Source organism: Ovis aries, chromosome 9 (assembly GCF_016772045.2).
Source record: "Ovis aries strain OAR_USU_Benz2616 breed Rambouillet chromosome 9, ARS-UI_Ramb_v3.0, whole genome shotgun sequence".
In the NCBI taxonomy this organism is placed as follows: Eukaryota; Metazoa; Chordata; class Mammalia; order Artiodactyla; family Bovidae; genus Ovis; species Ovis aries.
Genome location: NC_056062.1, coordinates 82,322,580 through 82,348,938, shown reverse-complemented (window position 1 = coordinate 82,348,938; position 26,359 = coordinate 82,322,580). Strand labels below are relative to the sequence as shown.

Here is a 26,359-nt window from a genome sequence, read left to right as displayed (position 1 = left end):
CACCCTGTTCATTTAACTTATATGCATAGTATATTATGTGCAATGCTGGGCTGGATAAAGCACAAGCCGGAATAAAGACTACTGGGAGAAATATCAATAACCTCAGATATGCTGATGACACCACCCTTATGGCAGAAAGCAAAGAACTAAAGAGCCTCTTGATGAAGGTGAAAGAGGAGAGTGAAAAAGCTGGTTTAAAACTCAGCATTCAAAAAGGAAGATCATGGTATCCAGTCCCACCACTTCGTGGCAAATACATGGGGAAACAATGGAAACAGTGAGAGACTTTATTTTCTTGGGCTCCAAAATCACTGCTGATGATGACTGCAGCTATGAAATTAAAAGATGCTTGCTCCTTGGCAGGAAAGCTATGACAAACCTAGACAGTGTATTAAAAAGCAGAGATATTACTTTGCCAACAAAGGTCCGTCTAGTCAAGGCTATGGTTTTTCCAGTGGTCATGTATGGGTGTGAGAGTTGGACTGTGAAGAAAGCTGAGTGCTGAAGAATTGATGCTTCTGAACTGTGGTGTTGGAGAAGCCTCTTGAGAGTCCCTTGGACTGCAAGGAGATCCAACCAGTCCATTCTAGAGGAGATCAGTCTTGGGTGTTCATTGGAAGGACTGATGTTGAAGCTGAAACTCCAGTACTTTGGCCACCTGATGCAAAGACCTGACTCATTGGAAAAGACCCTGATGCTGGGAAAGATTGAAGGTGAGAGGAGAAGGGGACAACAGAGGATGAGGTGGTTGGATGGCATCACCGACTCAATGGATGTGAGTTTGAGCAAGCTCTGGGAGATGGTGAAGGACAGGGAAGCCTGCCGTGCTGCAGTCCATGGGGTCACAGAGTCAGACACGACTGAGCGACTGACACAACAACACACGATTCAGGCTCTGCGTAAGATTTGTTAGCTTAATACATATTGCAGCCTCGGTATTCATATTGAAAATGGCATAGATTTTTTACTGGTTTTCCCACAAGTCCAGGGCTCTCAGGCTGCAAACTGCCACACATGTCCCAGGTTCTCCACACAAACGTGAACATACGGTTCTTAGAAGCATGGAGTGGGTAACATGTGGAGCCCCCACATGAAACTGAGCCACAGGTGTTCAGGGCTCAGGACCTAAATGTACCACAATCCCTGAGAAGGTTCATAGATCTGGTTCTCAAGGCCCCAAAGCAAGCAGAAGTAGAAGTGGGGCTTCAGAGAAATGAGTGGCTGGGAGTCTGCTGAGGGGGACCAGGAAGAAACAGGAAGACCTGTGGGAGTAAGTGATGCCTGTCCTAGACCTTGTAGGATGAGCGGCTTCCAGTGGGCGGGTGGGGAGGCATCCCACCCTGGCGTCCGTGCCCTCGCTCTTCGTCAGTAGTAGATCCCCTTATTTGGCTGAAAGAAAGGCCACATACACTTCCCGTTCTCCCTTGCAACTAGTACAGACCACCGACTGAAATTCCGCCAGCGGCAGGTAAGCAGAAACGGTGTGTATGGCTCAGGCAGTGAGGCAGGAATGTGCGGTGAGTTTGCAAGTCTTCAAGGAGCTGAGGGAAGTAGCAAGATGGCATATCGCTGTTTCTCAGAAGCAGCTCAACACTGAAGCAACACAACGAATCACACAGGGGCCAGCCAATGCTTGTCCATGGGATCAATACCACCCAACAGCAAGAAACTTCCTTAGGAGAGCCACTGTCTCCGGCCCTCCCTTCCATCTGAGGGAGAGAGGCCAGCACCCTGCCTTTCACACCCCATTCATGACCCGGCTCCTACAGCCCAGCTGTCATCCTGTCAGATACTTCTGTGTATTTAGCATTTACATTTAAAGACATTACTACAGACTAGGCTCAATTTTAGCTTACCTTACCTATAAAAAACAAACAGGAAAACAGCCAGAAGAATGAGTTTAGAAGACAAACCACTGAAAAGGGTAGCGTCAATATATAAGTTCCTACAATAAAAATACTACAGTAACACCCCAAGGAGGGCAGGCCCCTGCTTTCTGCCTGTCCCCCAGGGCCCCGTGTGAGAGGCATGGGGGCGCTTAGTCACATCTTCAAGTCAGCTGGACTTCCTCGGGATCGTTTCACACACTTACTGGAATTTCAGCCACAGCACAGGTGTAGCTATGGGATATGACTAGAACTCACATTTCCCAGTATCTGACGAGGGTATTTCAACTAGAAGATAGATGTAAAAGTCAGTTCTGCCAAAACTGACAGGAAACGTAATAGGTCTTTGGGTCTGAAGTGGATTATTTTTGTGTAATAACCAGGTATTTGAATTACCAAGAAGTGTCTAAGCAACGGCACCCCCACTTTATGGTTTTAAAATAGAAAATACAGCCGCAAAGAATCTCTGTCTAGAAGAAATTTGGTGTGTCAGCACTACAGAGATTTTAGAAAGTGTCAAATGTACAGATTCTATTAAAAGGGAGGCGCAAACTTTTAGTTGGAACCTGAAATTGATGTCCCCTTAATTTGTCCTGTCCTCCCCTGCATGTTATGACCTCACGCAAGTTCTACCAATCCAATTTTATGACAAAGTATACATAAAGAATTCATGAGTTTATTTACATTGCTTTAAGCATATGAAATACATCAGTTTTTTCATGGTTTTGCTAAAGAGCAAGAGTATTAATGGAAGTTTCTTGTGTTAATAATTCCTCAGGTACTTCTGCAGAACTCTGGGGCTGCAAATGCATTCTGCAGCGCATGTTTGCCAAATGCAACATGTTTTTGGATCAGCAAAACTTTTTGTAAGATGTTCCCTAGTTCCAAGACTTTCTAACTTGTTCTGGATTTCTGGGTAGATATTTGTAATTCCCCCCCCACCCCAAAGACTACTGCTTGACCTGTGAAACTCAAGAACTTCTAAGTGCAACGTACCGATCCGTTTGACTCCCTTATTGATGGGTGCCGTCGACACAGCCTAGGCTCATCAGGGAGACAAAGCCAGGTGCCGTTCATGTCCCTTGGGGTCCAGGCTTGATGTGACTCAGGAAACCTTGGCCAGGGCCTCCCGGGGTTTCAGAGATAATAGGGACAAGCAGGTCCTGGGAAGGCTGGTTGAGAAAGAAGCTGTCCAGGGAAGCCACCATGTCAGACTGTGTTACTGTTATTTTAGAGGCTCTGTTTATCATCAGCAAAGCCTGGTCAGCTCTGTAACTGCTAATCTACTTTTCAGCTTCACAAACTGCTCTAGGGTGAGCCCGTTAAGAAATGCAGAGTGTCTGGTCCCACCCTGGACCTAGTGGATCAGAACCTGCGTTCTTCATAAGATCTCCCAGATGATTCATCTACACATTAAAGCTTGCTGGCCCTGGGATAGGAGTCTTGAGGTGAGCAGAGAAGGGGAATTGTGTCGAGTTGACCAGGGGTGCACAATAGGATGGGCCAACACTGACGCTCGAGCTTGTACCCCCCAAGTGTCTCATGGCCGCAGTCCCCACAGTTGTGTGATTTCCTCCAGGAGCTCTTAGGCAGCTTGAGTGTAGAAACAAAGGCCTGCATTTGGATTAACATGAGGTTGGAGATCAGCAGAGGAGGCATGTCTGAAAGAGAGAAGGCGCAGAGTTAAGCGCAGGATGGAGCGAAATGGCGTTGAGGCTGGGTGGGAAGGAGAGTGGCCGTGAAGAAAGAGGACGACAGCTGCATCGTTCCGACGACTTAAAGCAGGTTATCTGATAGAGTGGGGAAGCTGCCTGGCAGAGCAGCAGTCCCAGACTGCTACACAGGAGCTGTGGAACTGTTGCGAGGCGTAGAGATTGTTATGGGTGAAGGAAATGTTCTTTATCTGAAACTGTCTATTATGGTATCCCCTGGCCACATGTGGCTATTGAACACTTGAATATGACTGCTGTGACTGAGGGGCTGAACTCTTAATTTTATTTGATTCCAATTAAAATAACCACTTGTGGCTGGGGGCTACCATCTGGAGAGGCCAGGTCTAGAGTCTGCAGTCTTACAGGATCCAAAAGTGTACATTCTGGCAGAAGTGTTTATTCGAAATATAAATTTGCATGCTAAAGAAGGATACCGTAGTACTTTAGACCTAAAATTAACCCAAAGACACAGAGCTCAAGTCTTACAATAATTCTCAAGTGCGTATCATCCATGGTCTAATGAAACAGAGGCAGAACCACTAAAGGAAGGAAGGAGAGCAAGATAGAAGGATGCGCCAAAACCAGGGACCGGGGAGCAGTCACACTCTCCTCTGGCTGGTCACCTGAGACCAGGGAGCAACTGTGTGGTGGGTGGGCCAGCGCCTCTTATTTCCAGGGCAGCAACGGGAACCAGCCTTCAAGAGCTCAGTATCTTGTGCCTGGCATGTCCGCTCCCAAGGAAAGGGCTAGGGCCCCCAGCTTCTGGGGAGGGACAAGGAGGACTGGGATGTGGTCCCTGGAATTCCTGACGGCACAGTCTGCTCTGACTCCCTCTCCTGCCACCAGGGGTTCTCCACTTCAGTTGCCTAAAAATCACAGGGAGCTGGAAGAACCCAGATTCCTAGGCATCCTCTGGAGATTCCGGTTCAGTAGGTCTGGAATAGAACCAAGAAGCTGAAAACCAGTTACTTAGTTTCATTGAAGTGTTAAATACAAAAGGGTGTACGCAGGGAACAGTGTATCTTCTCCAACCCTGGCTCCTAGAGCCCAGGTCTCCGGCAAGCTCCCGTGACTTCTTCCCATTTCAGGAATCGTTCCCATCTGATGTGTATGGCTGCAGGTGGTCCGCTGCCGCTGTTACGTAGCAGTGCATTGCATGAGCGCACCAGTTTATCCAGCCCACCATCGGCGAGTGTTTGGGTTGTTTCCAGTTTCTGGCTGTTGGGAAAAAAATGCTGAAATGAAAGTTCTGGGACGTGAGTGCTAATGCACAGAAGCACACGTTTCTGGATGGCCCGCACCTGGAGCGGGGCTGCCAGGACTGGGACGTGAGTGCTAATGCACAGAAGCACACGTTTCTGGATGGCCCGCAGCTGGAACGGGGCTGCCAGGACTGGGACGTGAGTGCTAATGCACAGAAGCACACGTTTCTGGATGGCCCGCAGCTGGAACGGGGCTGCCAGGACTGGGACGTGAGTGCTAATGCACAGAAGCACACGTTTCTGGATGGCCCGCACCTGGAGCGGAGCTGCCAGGACTGGGACGTGAGTGCTAATGCACAGAAGCACACGTTTCTGGATGGCCCGCACCTGGAGCGGGGCTGCCAGGACTGGGACGTGAGTGCTAATGCACAGAAGCACACGTTTCTGGATGGCCCGCACCTGGAGCGGGGCTGCCAGGACTGGGACGTGAGTGCTAATGCACAGAAGCACACGTTTCTGGATGGCCCGCACCTGGAGCGGGGCTGCCAGGACTGGGACGTGAGTGCTAATGCACAGAAGCACACGTTTCTGGATGGCCCGCACCTGGAGCGGGGCTGCCAGGACTGGGACGTGAGTGCTAATGCACAGAAGCACACGTTTCTGGATGGCCCGCACCTGGAGCGGGGCTGCCAGGACACAGGTTGTGTCAACAGCAGACCCACCTCCGCTAGTCATTGCCAGTGTTGAATTTCTGCCAATCACGTGAATATATGATTGTATTTCATTACGGTTTTAATTTGCATTCCCATCATAATTAATGAAGTTTAGCAGCTAGACTCTCTTTCAGAGGGCTTGCCTGATTGTTCAGGCCATGCAGGAGACTCTTTTGACCTTAAAATCAGCCGATTAGGGACTTTATTACATCTACAAAGTCCCTTCACCTTTGCCATATTCTGTTGGTTAGAAGCAACCACTGGTTCAGCCTTCACTGAAGGGGAAGGGATTACAGAAGCTGTGGCCTTGCTCGGCGTCACCTTAGTGTGTGTCTGTGTCGTGGGGTGTGAAACTGGCTCTCATTATCCACCGTATATTCCGTTCACATGTTCAGTCCTAATATACACACAAAATGACAGAATTGCTAACTCATACCTTTGTGAGCAGCAGACGACTCCTTGGCTTATTTGTCTACGGTTCTTTTCATCTTAGCCTTATATTAATAGTGCCCATTCAAAATGCTAATTTCCAGTTACTTAACCACACCTTCAGCGTGGTTATATTCTCATCTGTAATAGGTCCAATTGTAATTGGTTCCAAATTTGAGATTCCTCCTTCACACACCCCAGTTGATTTTCGTCTTTTATTTTGTGGGGGTGCTGGAAGCATTACTATGGTTTCTAAAAGCCAAAACTGTACAAAAGGGACACTCAAGAGAAATGTTGCTCTTTCTTCATCCCAAGGAACCTGTCCCAATTCCTCTCTTCGGCTTTTTTGCCTGCCCTCTGAAGGTTTAATAACTTCCCTGATGGTTCAGACAGTAAGGAGTCTGCCTGCAATGCAGGAGACCCAGGTCTGATCCCTGGGTTGGGAAGAGCCCTTGGAGAAGGAAATGGCAACTCACCCCAGTATTCTTACCTGGAGAATCCCATGGACAGAGGAGCCTGGCAGCTACAGTCCATGGGGTCGCAAAGGGTCAGGCATGACTGAGCAACTTCACCTTCTTTCTGAAGCTTTAGCTGCTGGTTTACTCTTCCTATATTTTGTACAAATGACCAGATACATGTGTGATTTTCTTATATTCCCTTCTTTCTTGCATCCAGGGTGTCTTACTTTAAATACTCTTTTGCACTTTGCCTTTTTCCCACTTCAGAGCCTCAGAAATCACTCCCAATCAGTTCATAGATTTGATCTCATTTTTTAAAACCAATGAGCATTGACTACCATTATGTAATGTACCACAAGATTTTCAACTATTCTCTTATGTGTAAACATTTAGGTTGTTCCTAGCATTTTGCATTTTACAGACAGTGCCACAGTGACTAGTCTTCTGGTCAGTATAAATTCAAACGTAGGAACTAGATAATCTTAGCAGATGTCAAACTGTGGAACCCTGAGATACCCATCTCTCACAAGCCCGTGATGCTTGTCGCCTTCATTAGACTCCGTGCAGTCACTGCCCTTGAGATGTGATGGAGCTGATGGATACCCCTGACGTTCCAGTCACCAGGAAGTGGGCCTGCTAAAGACTCAACAACGACCCTCCACCTGCCCCTCCTGGGTAGGCGCTTTCATTTCATGCTGCTGCATCCCAAATCAACTTTCATGACCTTATTTTCATCTTTGGGGTCGCCCCTTTTCTTCACCTCTGCCCCCAATCTTTTCATCTCAGCTGAGAGTTTCAGGAGATAACAAAAATGTATCCTGCAGTAAGCTACTGTTCTAGAATGCCGATCTTCCTCAAAGACCCCTTCACACTGGTTATTCTTTGTGCTTCCTATTCAAGTATTCTGAATGTTACTGGCCTTTTAAAACTAGAGTGCCAGAGGAATTCCCTTGTGGTCCAGTGGTTAGGGGACTTCCCTGGTGGCTCAGATGGTAAGGAATCAGCCTGCAATGCAGGAGACCTGGGTTTGATGCCTGGGTTGGGAAGATCCCCTGGAGAAGGGAAATAGCTACTCACTCCAGTATTCTTTGCCTGGAGACTTCCATGGACAGAGGAGCCGAGTCACACACGACTGACGCTCCAGTGGTTAGGATTCGGTACTTTCACTGCTGTGGCCCAAGTTCAATCCCTGGTTGAGAAACTAAGGTCCTGCAAGCTGTGCAGCATGGCAGAACAGAAACTGAAGCGAAAGAACTGGAATGCCACAGCGGGACATCAGTGGGCCTCAGGGGTACTGTCCTGCAGTGTTTACATAAGGCTGTGTCTGCATTTTTCTGGGAGAGGAGCTATTAAGAATTCAACCAAGCTTGCTGAAAAAAGGCTAAGAACCAGTATATTAAATTCTGTTTTTTTTTTTTTAAACACAGATTGGCTGGAGGGAAAATGTTCTGGCTGGGATCATTCTCAAATTCATGTTCAGGTAAATGATTATTCATTTTAGCTGAAAATTTTTAATTTATACAAGTTTTTTGAAAAAGTAAAGTACATATTAAATATATCTTTTGGACAAGTAAAACTAAAAAGCATTCATTTTAAGACAGCATATTGAAAAGCAGAGACACTACTTTGTCAACAAAGGTCCATCTAGTCAAGTCTGGTTTTTCCAGTGGTCATGTATAGATGTGAGAGTTGGACCATAAAGAAAGCTGACCGCCGAAGAATTGATGCTTTTGAACTGTGGTGTTGGAGGAGACTCTTGAGAGTCCCTTGGACTGCAAGGAGATCCAACCAGTCCATTCTAAAGGAGATCAGTTCTGGGTGTTCATTGGAAGGAACTGATGTTGAAGCTGAAACTCCAGTACTTTGGCCACCTGATGCAAAGAGCTGACTCACTGGAAAAGACCCTGATGTTGGGAGGGATTGGGGGCAGGAGAAGGGGACGACAGAGGATGAGATGGCTGGATGGCATCAGCGACTCAATGGACATGGGTTTGGGCAGACTCTGGGAGTTGGTGATGGACAGGGAGGCCTGGTGTCCTGCAGCCCATGGGGTCGCAAAGAGTTGGACACGACTGAATTGATTGATTGATTACGTAAGTTGTACCTAGTTTTTAAGACTAATGACCGTAAAGATAAAAGAATCTGACAAATGTGAAGGCAAAGGACATTTTTTTTTTATTGACAGATTAAAAACTGTAACTCCAGGTAGTACAAAATGCGCCACTGAGCCCAATTACAAAGAGCTGGTATTGGTGCGCAATGCTCAAGCAACGCTACACTTATGTTTTGGCAAAGTGCTGTATTGTTTAGTCTGTGTATAAAACTGACCATCTATGAACCAATCAGTACAAAAATTTTCTATAAAAACAGAAAAAAAAATTTAGACAGTGGCTCAAGAAAACAAGCTGCCATTTATGCATAGATTGATGTACAGTATATAACCTAACCAAATGTCCCTTTTAAGTTTTCAAGTTGTTGCAAAAAAACTGTCCAGAAACACATCAAGAAGGCAGAGTACAACCTACAATACTCTTTAGTCTCTAGAACAGATGCCCTGCCCTTGAAAAGCAAATGTGTTCACAATTTTACTTGAGGGAGGAAAAAAAAAACACCAAAGCCACTTAAAATATAATAATACACACAATTACTGATTAAGATTTCCAAACCTCTGGAGGAAAACACAACCAAAAAAGCAAGCAAAACCACTCATACACACCAAGCTTGGAAACAGACACGTCTAACCTCCCCAAGCACTGGTTTGGTTTTTAGAAGTCAACCTAGAAAACAAATACTAAAATTTCAGGCAAATAGAGGAAAAATTGGGCATTTAGCAATTACACAATTTAAAAATATATTTTAAGAAAAACTGTCAGTGACACACAAAACATTATCCACTTAAGCTGCCTTCCTTGGAATAGTAACTTCTCCTCCCACGTAAAGGATACTGTTGCAAACAGAAAAAGATATACTTATCTGTATGCTTTCCAGGACTGCCTTCTCCACCCCAGACCACTGCAATTGGTGTCAAATTTCAAGTTAAACTGGTACATGGCAAGGCAGACACCACTATATTATGTAAGTTTTCTAAATAAAGCATTTTATATAAAACTTTAAGCATTAAAATAAGTAGATAAGAATGCTATTTATAATACATCAACAGGGCTGATGGCAGTGAAACCATCCATGATAGTGGCCCAACTCTTTAAAGAATTTAACCAGTATGTATGGGACTTATAAAATAAAAAGATAATTGTAAGGTAACATTACAAACATATGCTAGTATCTCCAGTACAAGGAGCAGTCTCTTAACTGATTCTAAAAACAAAGACTAATAATTGGAAACTCTTAAACTTTTTCCACTAAGCTATTTAAATTTAAATGTCTATCTTCTAGAGTCCTTTTTTGTTTTGTTTCCAACTCAAAGAAGATGAGAAAAAGAAAGATATCCTTCTTTACTCTTTTTTCTTAAAAGAGTATATAAGACAACATATTTCTTTGAGGAAGAAGAGAAATAGCAAAGACACTCAGATTCAGTGAAGACACAAAAATTACAAACCAGTGTACTACACAGATTTGAGAAGCAAAAACATTAGCCAATGCTGAATGGCCCTCTGAAGTTTTACGTAAACTGTCATCTCTCTAGAATCAAAGTACTGATACAACAGAGAAGGTATGTAAACAGAAACAGTTTGCATCGGAACTGGGAAAAAATGCACAGGAAATCAATGTAAAAAAAGCTCCCTGGAACAGCAAGTAGTAATTCCAATCACTCTGCACCTTCTGCAAAAAATTCCCTACCCTCCCCCCAACCCAACCATATAAATTCCCACAGAAGATAAATAATGGGTGGTTAATCTTCAACTTATGGTGCAGTACATAATCAAATTATTTGAGGAAGAAACGTAATAAATGTAAGATATACATCATAAAATGTTGTGAAAATGAAACACACAAACTCTGAGAAACATGGTGCATCATAAACACTAAGAAACTCATTCACGAAGTGCCGCTGTGTGCAGCACACGGTCCAGACTGTTCAGTTCAGAGCCAGGGTGCTAAACGCAAAGGGGTTTTATTTCTCACTGCTGGAATTTTTAAGAAGTATGCACTAAAGCACACTGTAAACCATTTATATTTACAACAGCAAAAATAATTAACTTATAATAAGCTGCATTTCAGCCCTGTTTCAAAGAATACTTAACAGGTCAATAGCACTCTGTTATTATTGGTCTTGTGAACTTGCACACAGTCGATCCCTAACACACGTGATGACCAAGAACTGCATTGGTGACCACTTTCTTCAATTCTTACATGGGCCAGTTTTAGACAGAAGCCTTAGACACTGATGCAGAAACCACAGTGTGATATCACAGATACGTGGTAGGCCTTACCCTGAAAAAACGCTGAAATGACTGAAGTTAATTGTTTTCCAGGTACAAAGCATACAAAACCTGGCTCGAATAAGGTAAACGAAAGGTCAGTAACTGATAGAGATGTAAATGTATTTAAGGTATCAGGAAATCTGAAAAAATAATAGTTAAAAAAGACCATTGCAATTTTATATACAAATCTGTTCACGCTGCCAAACAAATTCTCATGGCTGAACTTCTGGAGCTCATGAGGTACTACAGCTTACATTTAGTATGTGAAAGAAAGAGACCCCCATGTATTTAGAGGCTTACACCTAAGCTCAAGTTAGCAACATATGGCCCTTTAACAGTCATGGTATAAAACACACACACCTTCATGAACACTCTATCTCCCAAGGCTGGTAAACACAAATAGTAACAACACAACTTCTAGCTCAGTTTGACAAAACTTAACAGACTTGGCCCCTAATGAGGAAAACAAATAAATAAAGGGGTAGTCGAAACGGAAGGGGACTAAGATGAGAAGGGGGATCTATACCCTTGTTCTGAAGAGACGTTCCTGGCCCTTCAGCACAGCCAGTAGTGGAGGAACAACCTACCACCCCCACCTAACTAAGCTATGTGACCTCTTCCAATGCCACACATCCCAATCTAGTCAGAAAAGAGCACAGCTCTTCACTGCAAAGTCTCCCATGGTTCCCTGCACCCAACTGCTACAGGGTTGCTGAAGAATAAAACAGTACTTCACATAACTATATGCTGCTTTTTCCTTGACAACACTGTCTAGTCATGTACTCAATTAGGACTGCAGAGGAGAATGGAAAAATAAGCTATTTGATTATGAAGGTGATAGTATTATTGCTCTGTCAGTAAAATGTGCTTTGGATTGTAAATGTGTTTAATCTCAGAGGAAACTGGTGAGTGCAGATGGCTCAGCAAAACCCATCACAATTGCGAAAAAATAAAGTGACTGGCTAGACGTAAAGAAATAGGTTTTCTCTGCGTTCGTTGAGCTAACTGGCCTCGGTGTGACTCAAACCCTGCACCCTGGCCTCACGAGCACCAACACTTTGAAGAGGAGCTGTGGCCGAAGAGCTGCCCCGGCCCTGCCCCTTCACTAGACTCAGCAGAGAGGCCCTTGGAATTTCACACAAAGATCAGTTCAGGACAGCCCCACTTCAAATCAGTACACGGTCCTCACGACTGGGAGGGAGGTACATGTTACTACTCCCTCCTCGGTGGAGGTACCAAAGGCCAAAGTGGTTAAGGAATTTGCCTGAAGCCCAAGTTAAATATATATATATATATATATAAACTCAAGGAAAAACTCAACCTGTCACTCTTCATTTAGATGCTGTGAATAGATGTCACCAGGAACGCCCTTCACCGCTGCTTGCCAGCTGGCAGAACAGGCTCCACAGCAGAGGATCTATCACTGCATCAGAAATACAAAGCCTCTCTCTTTTCCCCTGGGCAGATACAAATAGGAAGCCACTCCCCTGGGCAGATACAAATAGGAAGCCACTAGAGTGCAGGACACGTACTTCTGAATTTACAGCTGATGTGAGGTGGCGAGCAGGCAAAGCTGGCAGGAAAGGATCCAAACAGTGGACCAATGGATCACTTACAGATACACATTTCCCCAAATACAATTTCACAGGTCGAATTTAATCCCTCTGCATGTGAGACGGGCGCTGCTGTCCCACGATGCCGTAATGTCTGTACCACGTTACACAGTCACATCGGAATTGTTGAGTGCACTGCTCACTAACACTTAATGTACCTGAATTCCAAAATGAACTGCATGGCTAATCTGGGAAATAAAAACCCCATACACACAGAAATAGATCAAGTTTTCTTCCAAAAGAAAGTTCAGCCATAATTCCATTTTATCTGTGGCAACCACATCACCTGTTAATGCTCATGTTAGTGTGTAAAAATGTATTCATTATATACAGAAAAGATTATCAAGTACTGGTCAATAAAGTGTTTGGCTGACCCTGAGAATAAATTTCTGCTTACTCAAAAGACTGATTAATACCAAATAAAATGAAATTGAAAGATGCCTATTCTCGTACTTGGGAAGAAACGTCTTTAAACTGCTAATTCATGTACACCTTAATAGATTTAAAGACCTTCCCAAACACTAACTGTATTGATATGTTCCCAAAAATATTCTGAAAAAATTTTTACAAAAAAGCAAATGTTAAGAGCAAGGCATTACGTGATACCCAGCATATAAATCTGGTTTTCAAGATAGTGTCTAAACACACCAATAAAACTATGTGATTGGTCATCTGTTGGCTGTAAAGAGACAGCAGCTTTACCATCCATACATGCACATGCCCACACATATGCACAAACTATGAGAAACCAACCAAACACGCTTCAGATTCTTAGTAATTGTACTGACGTGGGCAGGGCTGATGGACAGCCCAGCCGCTGTGCTTGACTTGCCGAGAGTGGCAATCTCTGGTAAGATTTTGGCGACGAAGGCTATTTCTGTTCAGAGACTGCCTTTCACTGTGTTCTTTAATCCACTGGGAAGGGCGAAAGCTCTTGGGTTGTTCCAGAAAAGCTGTATGAGCAGCGAGAGCTGCAACATAGCAATGAATGTGCTGCCCCATTTCATTCTCGGCTTCCACTCTGAAACAGAAAAAATTGGGCATGTATTACGTAACATAGCATGTTATCGATGAAACTGAAAAAGCTACTTGGCAATTCAATTTCCACACCCATTTGTTTATGGTTGAATGAGAGCTCAGTGTCTCATGGCTGTCAGACAAGGTTTTATTTTGTGACCACACTGATAACGGTAGAAAGCAGCAGCCAACTTTCAAATGAAATATGTGATAGAGTCCACCCAGAGGTGGTAAATTAAGTGAACTGTAGTTTTTAAAACAATGCTTTACACTTTGAGTGAATTTCAGTTACACACCAAACACATTTATACATGTAGTTTGATTCTCACTATAACCTTAAAAGAAAACTATTTTAATTCCTAAATTTTACTAATCAGAAAACTCAGGCTCAGAGAGGTTAAGGTCACAAATATTAACTGACTCAACCAAGAATGTAACAAAAGTCACACTCCAAGGTTTGATTATGAGGCACTGTGCCAACAGCAGCTTCACAGACTCTATGTGTCTATAAGCAAAATGTTCTAGGAAAACAAGCTTTAAGTCTGAATTTAATAGAAACATGCATAAGGAAATTCTACTCATCAAAAAAAATTTTGTCTTGGTAAGATATCTGCTTATTACAAAACATAACTCTTTAAGTTTTAAATTTATATCACAACAGGCACACTTTGGAATGGTATTTGCAGAGCAATGTTATGAAGACCCTTGGAGAACACATAATCTTAATATATGGCTACAAACCATGTAATTACTATGTATTTTCTATATTAAAAGCTAATCAGATAGTTCTAAACTACATGAACACGTAATGAAGAACTTTAAGATTTTTAAGTGTTATTTTACACAGGAAAGCAGTTATATATTCTGCCTACAACTGCTAGAGGAAAACACAGTTATATTTTTAATATATTATTTTTATTAAATAGTAGAATTAAAGCTGGTCACATTAAGAAACTAATAGAAAGCAGTTAAAACAAAACAAAGACAGTGGTTTTTAAAAGCTGGATGCCTTGAGTCCTTTGCCTTCCTGCTCAGACTGATAATACAATATCACACAGTCTCAAATGAAACATACTTACTCTGTGCCAGTGAGTCTTATAAGCAGCTTTTCCTGGCCCTACAAATGTTAAATGGTGAACTATTAAATCACTAGTAAAGTTGCAAATGCTATTTAATTTTACTATTAGGAGGAAGTCAACTTTTCTTTATTAAAACTGGGTTACTATGGGTCATTAAAGGAACATGTATTACTTAAGATTATGATAGCACATAAACCTTCACATACAATATTTTATAAAGGCTAAAATACAATTAAGTACATACTATGAAGCCTTCTTTAATTGTTAAGCACCTTACTTTTATGTGCTTTATGGTAATCTCTCTAAGGATATACAGGATGGAAATAATCTTAACTTTCGAAAAGCATATAATTTATTTCCTGCTCAGAAAATACAGATATTTACTACATAGTCATCTCCCTAATTTTGGTGACATCTGATTTCTATCTTGATTTAGTGGGCCTTTCTTATAAAAATTTAAAATCCAAATATAAAGATGTTAAAATTTTTTGGTTATTATAAAACTGTAATAATTTATAGCACTTTCTTATGTTCAGAAAGAATTCATATAAAATTAGGTATGTCCATTTGATCCTTTATTTATAATTAACTACCTAAGTGTTATATCAAAACATATAACAATATACAGTGACAAACAAGATATAAAAAATGAACATTCTCACTGCATCAAAACTACAAACACTTAACCAGGTTCAATGCAAGGTCCTGAACTGGATCCTGGTTTGAACAAACTAGATGAAGTATTCTGGGCTTTAGTGGGCAAGTCTGAGTATGGTCTGTATAGTTCACAAAGTAAAATTTTATTAGGGGGAAAAAAAAAAGTAGCAATCACTGCCTAAGGAAGCAGATTATAAAACAGTACCTATAGCTTGATCCCATTTAGGTTAAAAATGGTGTTATATATCCATGCATGGGCGCATCCAGAAAATACCACCTGGAAGGATATGCCCTACAGTCTTGACAGTATTCATCTCTCAGTAGTGAGAAAAATGTCATTTAAAATTAAAAAATTTTTGCCCTTTCTAATTTTCTGCAGTGCATACGGACTGCTTCTGTTGTCTACAAAGCTGCTGAATATACATATGTAAATACACATACTTTAAATATTGAAAACATAAATATACAAATGCTAGTAATTTAAAGTGGCTATTAATCACACTAAATTCTTGAGTGGAACTCCTCAGGGATGAGATCAAAACAAAGTTAGAAGAATTTCTAAGAACTGAAAAAATTAATTTGAATCAACTGTTAAGCAATTAAAGAAATTAATTAAACCATCTCAAAAAATTTTATTTTAAACTTCTGTTGGAATGCCTGAAACATTAACCTCTTGATAAATTTATAATATGGAATAAAGTACCAGGCAAAGTAACATTTCCCATCAAAGATCCAACCTAAAACAAAGCTTGGGTAACTATATAAGCAAATGTTTTTCAGTCTGGTGCAAGTGTATGTTTATCTTCATTCAAGAACATCTACAATATTGAGAGTCGAAAGTATAGCAAACTCTGGTAAAGTTATCAGGTTAATGAGCTGCCTCGGCTTTGTTTGTATTTGGCAAACAGGAAATGGAAGGAGATACGCATACAGTGGTCTGGCTAGTAGAGTCAGAGCCTGGACAACTGAAAAGGCGGCCCTCTGGGTGACCTCACTGAACCACAGGAACACTGTGGGCGGCTCCAAAACCCAGGTCACCTGTCCTTTAACAGGTATGAAGGGAAGTAAGTCAGTGCCAGTATCCTACAGATACCTTGATACCAGAGGGGACCTCCCACCAACATGCATCACAGACCAGCTGAACTTTGAGCCACTGAACGCAGCCATGGGCTTTGTTTTAGTGGGTGGGAACAATCCTGAATATAGTCCCTGGATAAAGGCCACAGACTTGTGAGTTTGTTCTGGAATGGATTACTGACTAGACACCCTCCCTGAACTGTTCCAGACGCTCAACCCATCTGCCATCCAAGCAGAGCCTTTCAGACCACTTGGGACACCCATATAACCACCAAACAGTATTTGGGTATGAAAGCTTCCCTCTGCAAGGCAGAAAAGAAATCTCTCAGCAAAATGCTTTGCTAAATCTGCCATTTTATTTACCTCATGCTTCAGATTTCTCAGGTTTTCAAGGCTAAGCACCATCTGATGTGACTTAGGACTACTTCGAAGATCATGAGATTTATTTTAAGATATACCATTCCTGTCAAATTTGATACCCCAAATAATCCAGCCTATAAAGTACCAGAGTTATATTCTAAGATACTTAGCAGAAATGCCAGTCTTTTCTTTCCATTCCGTAGTAGAATATTACAAACGAGGCAGCTCTCCATTACATAACCGGGGCCATGCTAGAACTAATTTTTTTGAAAATCTCAAATGAGTTCATCTTTTCATAGCATCACCCGCCTTATACACTAGGCACATACTTCACGAACGTCTGTGGAGACAGTAACATACCTGGGACTGCCTGGGTTATGAAATTCCTCAGCCCCACAGTGGGCCTCACTGAGGCTGGGGCAGGGCTCGTGCACAGCATAGACGGACATGCTAGGGTGTTCAATAAGAAGGTTTTCCATAGGACTGGTCTCCACCTTGATAGTGGTTAATCCACCTGCAGTAAAACATGGGGGAGGGGTGATAAACCAGCTCTCCTCCATTGGACAGGACTCAAACTGGAGGAAGCAGGAGTCACTCGTATCAGCCAAGCACTCGAGAGATGCAGGGAGACAGGAAAAGACTGAAGGGCGCTCGGGAGGTGACTCTTCACTGATGTCTTCTTCCTCCTCATCCTCTGCTGCTGAGAAACCCGTGCAAGTGTCTAGATGGCAGTCCACACACGTTGTCGAAGTCCCACGGGGTATGAGTGACACATTGAGATCACATCAGAGCACAGAAAAAGAAGAGACGATGCTGTTAGCTGATGCTCAGTCCTCCCTTTATTTAGATCAGACACAAAACCATTCATATTCACTCACAATGATCATAAGATAATTTCTGAGCACCTAGTGTGCACGTGTGTGCATGCATGTGTGAGTGTTAGGGGGCGGTGTGTGTCACTGTACGCGATGGATTATGTTGGTTTGGCAGAACAGTTTTTAAGGTTGGTTTCTATTTTGCTGAGTAAACACATAATGCACCAAGTGGGTTACTGCTTGTAGAGGATGGGGGTTTCCTATAAAAGTGCCTCTGACTGGATCAGGGTATAAGAGCTGCCATACTGGAGAGGCTGACATCAGTGTCACTGACCCGATCATCTGGCACAGAATGCTTCATGCAATTTTTTTAGACAAATTCTTATTTACTTTTATGGCTTAAAAACCTTCAGAGTTATTGGTTTACTTATGCAAAAACTCGATAAAAGAGTTTCCACTTTTGCTGTGATGATTAATGGCTAAGAATACCCTTACCTATGAAGTCAACAAGAATCCACTCATCATCTTCTTTCTCACTAAATTCTGGTTCTTGGTTTGAAGAAGTATTGACTTCACCCACAAACATTTTATTCAATCTCTGGAACATTTTTAAGGCAAGATTGAGACTTTGGCTGGATATCTTTGTAGCTGAGATTTCCAAAACCTGTCTTCGGTCAGCCTGATGCTGCTGACGGGATTAAAGTGCACACGGTGCTTATTCAACTTAGGCGAGAAGCTGGAAGAGTCATTATCCCTAAAATAAAACAGAAAAAAAGGCTATTTCAAATCAGCACATGTTTATATAACATGTACATCTCCTCACACCTAGAGAAAAGCACAGGCCTTAGCCTACAGCTTGGCTCTTCCCTTCTTTCAAACATAAGAATGCAGAATCTCTTTTTTACAAACATTAATCAAGTACTCAAACGCAAGCTGTAAATATCTCAAAATGTGCAATGGAAGGGGTTCTTTTTTACATCTGTGCTTTTATAATAAGAGATATAAAAGTATATCCCTGGGTAACATATTTCAACTGAAATACTACTTTTCTGTAAGTAGAGTGAAAGCTACGTTTTCATGGTCAACTGGTCAGAAGCTGCCAACTGAGCCCAGCACTCCTCCTGGGTGCGTGTCCACTACCGCGCCAAGCCCTCCCCTTTCCCTGGCCCCCTTTCTCTCCTGCTCTATTCTTGTGTATGATTGTAAGCACACCTAATTCCACTAAAATCTCTAACTGCAGCACACTTTGACCTTCAAAACCATTCCTACAGCTGGCATGGAAAAAGTCACACGGTAGAGAACTCAGGTGGCCCAGCAACCAGAACTGAAAAGGACCACTGTGGCTGGGTTCAAAGGTGGCTTGTCTCCTACCAGGGTGAGGAAGTCACACTACTCCAAGGGTGCTACCCCTTGGAGTTCTGGTGAGTTCTAATGAGGAGCTCCAGCCTCTCCTGATCTTATTCCAGAGTTCTAGATTTATATATACCCATTTCTGCCTGGTTACCTGATGGGCAGACCAAACCTAACGAATTGCAAGATCTTTTCATCTTTCCCACAAACATTCTCAGGCTCGCTGCCCGTCGCCCCCCTTCTCAGGAAGGAGAGGCAGCAATTATTCAGGCCAAACACTTAGCCCTCATCCTAAACTCCCTTTCATCCACACCCCCGCGCCCCTCACCCAAACTGGCAGCACATCCTGTGGACTCTAGCCACACACATGCCGGGAATCCACCTATTTCTCTCCACCACTCTTGCTCTACTTGAAGCCAACTGGTTTGACTTTGCCAATCACCACCTCCTAGATGGCTTTCCTGATCCTACTCAGGCAACCTACTTAGCAAGGTACTTGGTACAGAGTTCTCAGTCAGTGTCAACTATTATTCTGCAAATATTTGCTGAGCACCTATCATGCATCAGGCCTAGTGCTCAGGGACGGAGAGATAGCAGTGGACAAGGACCTCCCACAGCAAGCCCACCAACCCGGTGTGATGAGTGTCACGTGAAGAGAAGTACTGGGGGTTCAAATCCACAGACAGGGGTCACAGAAGGACACCTGCAATCGTGACCTTAATCGTGAATCGTTGAGAAGCTCAAGAACGAAGTAGAAACAATGCCGTGGAAACGTGCAGATGAGTGAGAATGTGGCTCACTTCCCTATGGCTCAAGATCCAGGTGGACAGTCTTGACAGCAGGCTTGCGGGCTACGTGAGGACTGGATCCTGCAAGGCGTCGTGCGCCAGAAGTGAAGGGGAGGGAGAAAGTCAAGGATGCCCTAGGTTTTTGGCCTGGCCAACGGGGTGGGGGGTGGGGAGGAAGATTGGTAGGACAGTTCAGTGGAAGAGGGGCACAGCAGAGGTGTAGGCCATGTGCTCTGGACACAAGGAACTGGGGAAGTTGGCGAGTCCTGGGGATGTCTGTAAGGAGCTGAATCTAGGGCTCTGCAGTCCAAGAGCATGGTGTCTGCTGAGGGCAAGAATCTGCGAGTTACCAACACAAAGGGGGTGATAGAAACCATGAGTGGAGGAGATCATCCAGGGAGCGTCAGCCCTGAATCCCTAACTTCAGACTCTGGATACTTCATTTTCAAAACAATCATCCTTAGCTATAAATGATGTGGTTCACATCTGCTGGTGATGAGACTCCTGGTTCAAGTCCTTATGTGTGCACTGGACTGCTACAACTGTTTGGCAGGCTACTACTCATGTAGTACTACAAATATGTGTTTAAATAAATGACATGTGAATACTTCTGTGGTCACAATCTGTTATCCTCAGCCATTAATTTTGAAAAACGGGTAAACAGGAAGTGTCACTTGCATAACCAGTCTTCCCAAAACCCTTCTGGAAAGCAGTATGGCCAATCACATAGTCTGGAGCTCGAGGATGAGAACTCAAAGTGAACTTTATGTTGCATGTAAGAGAATTTACAAGAGAAGTGGGCTGTGTAGTTGGCTAGACTTGATTATCCCAAAAGATAAGCTATCCCAGGGCTGATGTGTATGTAAAAGTTTTGAGCATATGAGCTAGGAGGGAGAAAGGATACTTTAATCTTTCCCCCATTTCTCTTAAATTATTGGCCCCAAGTGCAGTTCTGGGTCTGCTGACCTAGTTGGATGAATTCTTCAGACTGCCCGGCTGGACTCAGGCCCTGTATCAGTGAGAGCTGCCGGATGGGGAGGGAACACCCCATGGGAACCCTAGCTCATTATGAATATGCCTCTGTCCCCCAACTGTGGTCAGTCACTGAGGCCCAGGCCAGTTAAGTGGCAGCTACAAGGCAGCAGTCATGCCAGCACCACTGTGCTTGGGCAGCTGCAGGTTCCAAACTGCCCCCTCTTCTGTAACATGGAAGCCAGCCTAGGCCTGGAGCACACGCGGCTCTGCCCCGGGAAGGGTGTCTCTGGAGGAGCGTCCCCCAGGACCACACGAGTCAAGCCTCTTTGGGTTTCCTAAAGTGAGGCTGGTGTGACTTTGCCAAGTTCCTTCGGCCCCGCTTTCTGTAGCTGTCCCAGAGGACAAGTTGCTGCTGGAGAAACCCCAGTACGCTGACACTGTTCAGTGAGGTGGCCTCTGGGAACATCAGGTGAACAATTATTTGAAATGCAATTAAACTGAAAAACTAAAAAAAAATTCTTTGGCTACATTACACGGCATGTGGGATCTGAGGGTTCTTAGATCCCGACCAGGGATCGAACCCACGCTCCCTGCAGTGGAAGCTCAGAGTCTTAACCACTGGACCGTCAGGGAATTCCCTGAGAAACTAAATTTTAAATCTAATTTAATTGGGGATATAGTAGGTTAAATAAAATATATTAACAAAATTAACTTCACCTGTTTCTTTTTCCTTACTTAAGGTGGCTACTTAAAGATCCAAACCTCCATACAGAGCCCGCACTGCATATTGGACACTGCTGCTCTAGCGTCTTGATGGCCTATCTCCCCACTGACCCAGACTGTCCCTACCAGGCTGCTGCTACTCTTCACCTTGGCTTCGGCCCAAGAATGGAGGCTCTCCTTGGGGCTGGTCCTGTGCAGCCAAAGGCAAAGGAGAACTTCAGACTGCACTCCTCAGCAGGTCACAGGCTTTTTGATATTCACAACTCTAGGACAAAGATAAAACTAAGGTGAAAATTCCAGAGAAAGCAAGTGTCCTAAGGGGACAAATTTACAAATACAGCTCTGGAATTTAGCCAAGAGGTAGAGGAATGAAGGCAAGGTCGGGGGGAATGAAGGCAAGGGGGAATGAAGGCAAGGGGGAAGGCGCTGCTGTTGTCCTGGGCACCTGCCAGCCTGGCAGTCTCACCCTGCTGGAGAAAAGAAACAAAGTGTCTGTGCCCCAGCACTTCAAGGAGGCAGCTTGGCCTCTTAGGCTTGGCTCTAAATACCTCCATTCCCTCCCATCATTATAAAATGAACCAAAGCACATTACAGAAAGTTTAGAAAATCAATAAGGAAACTGTTACTCCATACTTTATTGCAATCATTGTTAGTACACTGCCTGTTTTCTTCTACCAATAGTTTCTTTTTTATCACAATTGTAGGCCCACAATTTTGTATCCTGCTTTGTTACTTAACATTTTATGATCAATATTTTTCATATGACATGAGTAGAAATGCTCTGTGAGCAGAGAAAGGTGGCTGAGTTTAACACTCATGGGGTAAAGCAGTCTAGTTTGAGAACTTAGAAAAGGAGTTACTGGGCTGGGAAGAGTTTATTGGTATGAGTTCTCATTTTTAAGACAGGCAACCAACCTTGAGGCCACGTGGCTTTGGAGTTAGCCTGCTCAGTTTGAAATCTTGACTTTGCTCCTCAGAACTTGTGTGTATTTAGGATATACAGTAACTTCTCAGTGCCTCGGTTTTCTCATCTCTAAAATGGGGAGATAGGGCCAACATGAGGAATAAGTGTGTATCACTTAGAAGCAGGCACACAGCAGGCACCCAGCAAATATTAACCACAAGTTCACTTCAAACCAGGTGTATGACTGTGAGCAACTCACTTAGCATCTGTGGGTCTGAGTGTCTTTATTGGCAAATGTTCCTATAGTCATCAGAGTTGTGATTCACTCAATGTTTATTGTATGTGACAGATCTGAGGCACTTATTTGTCCCATTTGACTAATAAGGAAACTGAAGCTCAGAAATTAAGTAACTTGCTCAAAAGTGACAGAGCTGTTCAGGAGTGGGGCCTGCGTTGGAGCGGAAGTCTCTCTGGTTCCCAGGACCTTGCGCTCTTGCCCCCTACCCCCAGCGCGGGATGTCTCAGGCCCCTTCCAGCCTCAACTCTGGCTCTATGAACTTTGGAGAACTGCACTTTTCAGTTGGTTTTGGCTGCCAGTAGGCGGCTCCAAAAACATTTTAAATTAAAAAAAAAAAAAAAAACACCACAACTTTGATGATTTAACTCCTAACTATGTGTACAGTTGTGGCTTCTTGACAGTTTCGAAATATCAGGTGGCCAAACTAACATATCATCATCAAAAAGCAGCTCAAAATGATCTCTTTATCCCACCCTCTCTCACTAGTTTAGAAGAATAAATGTGCTGATTCAAGTAATTTTATATCAATTTTAAACTGTAGAAAAACCAAGCCAAGAAAGTTGTCTTCGCTTGTTCCACTCTATCCAGCCTACTCAACCAACTACAAGGAGGTTATTCTCCCCAGGATCCACCAGGTTGGCTCTGAAGCCTTGAATGACAGTGAACAAAGACAGCAATAAACAGTAATTCACAGCCTGTTAACCCTGAAGTTTGAAAGTGGGACCATTCCCAAGAGAACTATGAGCAATCAATGAAGCATTCACAGAAAAGAACAAAAGATAAAGATACAAAAACAAACCAGACCTTAGTCTTAGAAATTAGCAAGGTCCTGGTTCCAGGCTGGAACCTTCGAAAATTATGCTGCCAGTTTAGGGTTATAGTGACCGTGCCTTAAAAGCAAAAGCTTCCTAGCGCTTTTTGCATCTGCAGTGAAAAAGATATTTCAGTTACCAAGCAAGTGATTTCCAGATCTTGGGGCTCCTCATTATTACCTCTGTTCAACCACCCCAGGGGACACTTTCCACTCCCCTTTCTCAAAACTACTCTGTCCTCAGAAAGGGTTCTTGTCTCAATGATGGAAAGGGGGAGAGGCCCTCCTCCTTAATCTCCTCGAAATTGGAATTAACACAGGAGACAATGAGCAGATGTAATTAGGAAATACAATTAAAAAAGAAAACACACAAGGAATCCCTACAGAAAACTCATCTTCAACTTGAAACACCATTTCCTTCTACCTGGCTGTGTGGTCTTGAGTAAGTTAAGTCCATCTCTCTGGGCCCTCAGGTTTCCTATCTGTAATACAGCCTAACTTCACAGGATTATTGTGGGAATTGAGTTAATGCACGTAAAATCCTCACCGAGTCTGTGGCCCACACTAAGCACCCAATGAGCGTGCGTGATCAAAATGATGAGGATTTTAACTACGATGAGAGATAAAGTGCCTACCACAGGTGCAACCTCCACCAGTGATAGGTAAGTAAGATCAAAGCAAGAGTCAAGGAACCTACCAACGACAGGCGGGCGAGCGCCGGTCGCGGGGTGGCGGAGCCGCCGCGCGCCGGGAGGGCTGGCCGAGCAGCCGAGAGCCCTGCAGGCTGCGCCCCGGGGTAGCGGGGGCCGCCGCGCTCGCCCCTCCGGGGCCCGGAGCCCCCGACGCCCAGTCCTGGGCGGGCAGCCCCAGTCCAACGGCGGAGGGCAGGAGGCGGAGTGAGGAGGAGAGAGAAGAGGAGGTCAGTCCCGCGGCGGCCCCGGGAAAACAGGCCACGCTCGGGGTGGGGGGAGGCAGAAACCAAACACCCAACCGCCGCCCCGCGCCCGCGCGCACCCCCGGGGCCGCCGAGGTGGTGGGCTGCCGGCCCGCGGGTGCGAGTGGAGACCGGGGTGGGGCCGCACCGACCGCGGCCCGAGGGGCGATCCGGAGCGAGTGGCCCTGGACGCCGGCCCCGCCCGCACTTACGTGGGCCCGACCGGCGGCCGGACGGTCGGCGAAGGCAGCCGGCGGGGACCCGCGCGCGGGCGGCTGAGGTAGCTGCGGCTCCCGGACGGCGGGGCGCGGGGCGCTGGGCCGCTCCAGCCCTCCTGAGGCCGCGCCGCTGGCCGCCGCCGGCGCGTCCCGCTCCTTTTGTTGTTGTGCAGCCTCGGAACAGCTGATCCGCCGCTGCGCCCGCCCGTCGGGCCCGCCCGCCCGGACGCCCCGCCCCGGGGCGGGGCCAGGCCCGGCCCCACCAATCAGCGGCGCGCGGGCCCTGGGGCCACCCTGCGAGAGGCTGTCACTAACGCACGTGACCTGGCGCCGGGCCGGGCGATGCTCCGGAGCTAGAAACAAGCCCGGGCAACAACGCCCGGGCGCCCAGCGGGGAGAGAGGGGCCGGCGGAAGGCGGGGGTGCTGGGGGCTGGGCCGGGGGCGAACCAACGCGGAAACCCGCCCCGGAGGGTGAGGACCAAGCAGACCTGCACGCCGAAAAGAAGAACCCTGACCCCAGCTGTCCCTTTGGCCGAGCGTCTGGGGGCACACAGGGACACAGAGTTGCTGTGAGAGGAAAGCTAAGGGCCTTGGGAGTGATGGAAGCCCAAGACGGTGAGGCAGGTCCGCTTCACGTCTTGGCCGTCGTGGGAAGGAAGGGCTGGGCGTGCCGTGGGTACAGGCGTGCCGCCCACCCAACCTCCTTAAGACCAGGAGCCAGGCGCCCACCTTGCTGTGGTCGCTGACTCTGGGAGCTGACTGACCTTGTCTACTGGCTCGGGACGCAAGCCGGCGAGGCAGAAGAGGCCCGTGAGACCAGACGTTGAAGGCAGAGACGCCAGGAGATGTAGGCTCTCAGCTCCAGAAGACAGGAGAACCCGGAGGAAGAAGACGGGTCCCCGTCCAGGCTCTGCTCTGACCCAGGAAGCCGATGGCCTCTGTTCTGGTGTTTACACAGCACAAAACCATGGGCATTTACCAGAGGCCTATCTTGCTCACCTGGTTATTTATAGTGAGAGGAATGTAAGACAGAGGGCTTGAAAATATTTTCCAAACCAAAGCTCTGTCCGGTATAGACGGATTCACACTGTCTGGCAAAGGCAAAGTAGTCATTTCGACGTGTCTCCACCTTCACGTGCCTTTTGTTTGGACTGAGATGCAGTTCTCTGACCCAGGATGAAATTTGGATAGAGACCCTGAACAGGTGTGTCACACGTTAAGGATCTGAAAGGCTCTGGCCTCCTGATCCTCAGGGGCATCCTGTGGCCAGTCTGTTTCCAGCAGTACTAGTTTTAAAGGGTGTAAAACATGGGGGTGGTCTGACACCCAGGAGTAATAACCAAAATTCAGGGGCCACGTGACTTTTTTCTCAGAAGATAGAGCAAAGCATTAACTTGGATTTTGGCAAATCAAGCTCATCTTCGTATTTTCTCTTGATTGTCATTGCTAATATTACATGCCCCCAAATCTCGTTTCTTCTTAGGAATTTACCAAAAGACCGTCTTGTCATTCAGAACCCAGGCGTGATGATAATTCTAAGAGTCTGATTTCTTAAAAGGTCACAGCGAGACCTACCTTTTTCCAGTGTGATAAGATTTATCATTATTAAAGGCAAAATGTGGAAGCATATAATACCTTGTTACGACAGAGAAAATGACCTGAGGTAGATGCTGATTCCAAAGATGGTCACACCGGTATCTCCATCATGAAGTCTGTGTTTTCTTCTGTTTGAATTGGGGCTGGCCCTATGACTGCTTTGACCTATAGAATGTGGCAAAAATAGTGTTCGAGGTCTTCCAAGACCAGATGTTAAACAAGCCTGATGGCTTCTGCTTTGCATTCTGGGGAACACCAGCCACCACTTAAGGAGAACCCACCATGCTGTGAGGAAATCTAAGCTATGTGGAGGGGCCACCTGGAAAGAGAGAGATGACTGACTGGCCCCTAGTTGTTCAAC

The 26,359-nt window shown here is 45.0% G+C and overlaps 2 protein-coding genes across 11 annotated transcripts in view; one reads left to right on the top strand and one right to left on the bottom strand.

The window, feature by feature from the left end:
- LOC121820316 (uncharacterized) overlaps positions 1 to 22,813 on the top strand; it is a 50,949-nt gene extending 28,136 nt beyond the window's left edge. The window contains exons 3-4 of the mRNA XM_042254065.2: positions 7,828 to 7,880; positions 21,254 to 22,813. Of these exons, the coding sequence (XP_042109999.1) occupies positions 7,828 to 7,880; positions 21,254 to 21,527 (327 nt within the window). The 3' untranslated portion in view covers positions 21,528 to 22,813. The remainder of the gene's footprint in view (positions 1 to 7,827; positions 7,881 to 21,253) is intronic.
- On the bottom strand, positions 8,553 to 24,570 carry TP53INP1 (tumor protein p53 inducible nuclear protein 1). 10 transcript variants are annotated; one of them, XM_027973211.2, is made up of 7 exons: positions 24,396 to 24,570; positions 22,152 to 22,269; positions 21,384 to 21,501; positions 17,896 to 18,154; positions 16,946 to 17,306; positions 14,492 to 14,529; positions 13,285 to 13,416 (listed from the first exon to the last, which is right to left on the bottom strand). In XM_027973211.2, exons 4-6 carry the CDS (start codon positions 18,005 to 18,007, stop codon positions 14,508 to 14,510), a joined length of 495 nt encoding a protein of 164 aa, XP_027829012.1. In that variant the 5' UTR covers positions 18,008 to 18,154; positions 21,384 to 21,501; positions 22,152 to 22,269; positions 24,396 to 24,570; the 3' UTR covers positions 13,285 to 13,416; positions 14,492 to 14,507. The 10 variants fall into 10 exon arrangements, with proteins under 10 accessions (XP_042110401.1, XP_042110399.1, XP_060249920.1 ...); XM_042254467.1 differs by lacking the exon at positions 14,492 to 14,529 and having other exon boundaries at positions 8,553 to 13,416; positions 21,363 to 21,501; XM_042254465.1 differs by lacking the exon at positions 14,492 to 14,529 and having other exon boundaries at positions 8,553 to 13,416.
- Positions 24,571 to 26,359: the final 1,789 nt, after the last annotated feature.

Coding starts and splice junctions, on each gene's coding strand:
- TP53INP1 (XM_042254467.1), bottom strand. CDS start 18,007: ATGTTCCAGAGATTGAATAAAATGTTTGTGGGTGAAGTCAATACTTCT. Junction 17,307..17,895: donor GATTCTTGTTGACTTCATAG/GTAAGGGTATTC, acceptor ACTGCCATCTAG/ACACTTGCACGGGTTTCTCA. Junction 13,417..16,945: donor CATAACCCAGGCAGTCCCAG/GTATGTTACTGT, acceptor TTTCTGTTTCAG/AGTGGAAGCCGAGAATGAAA.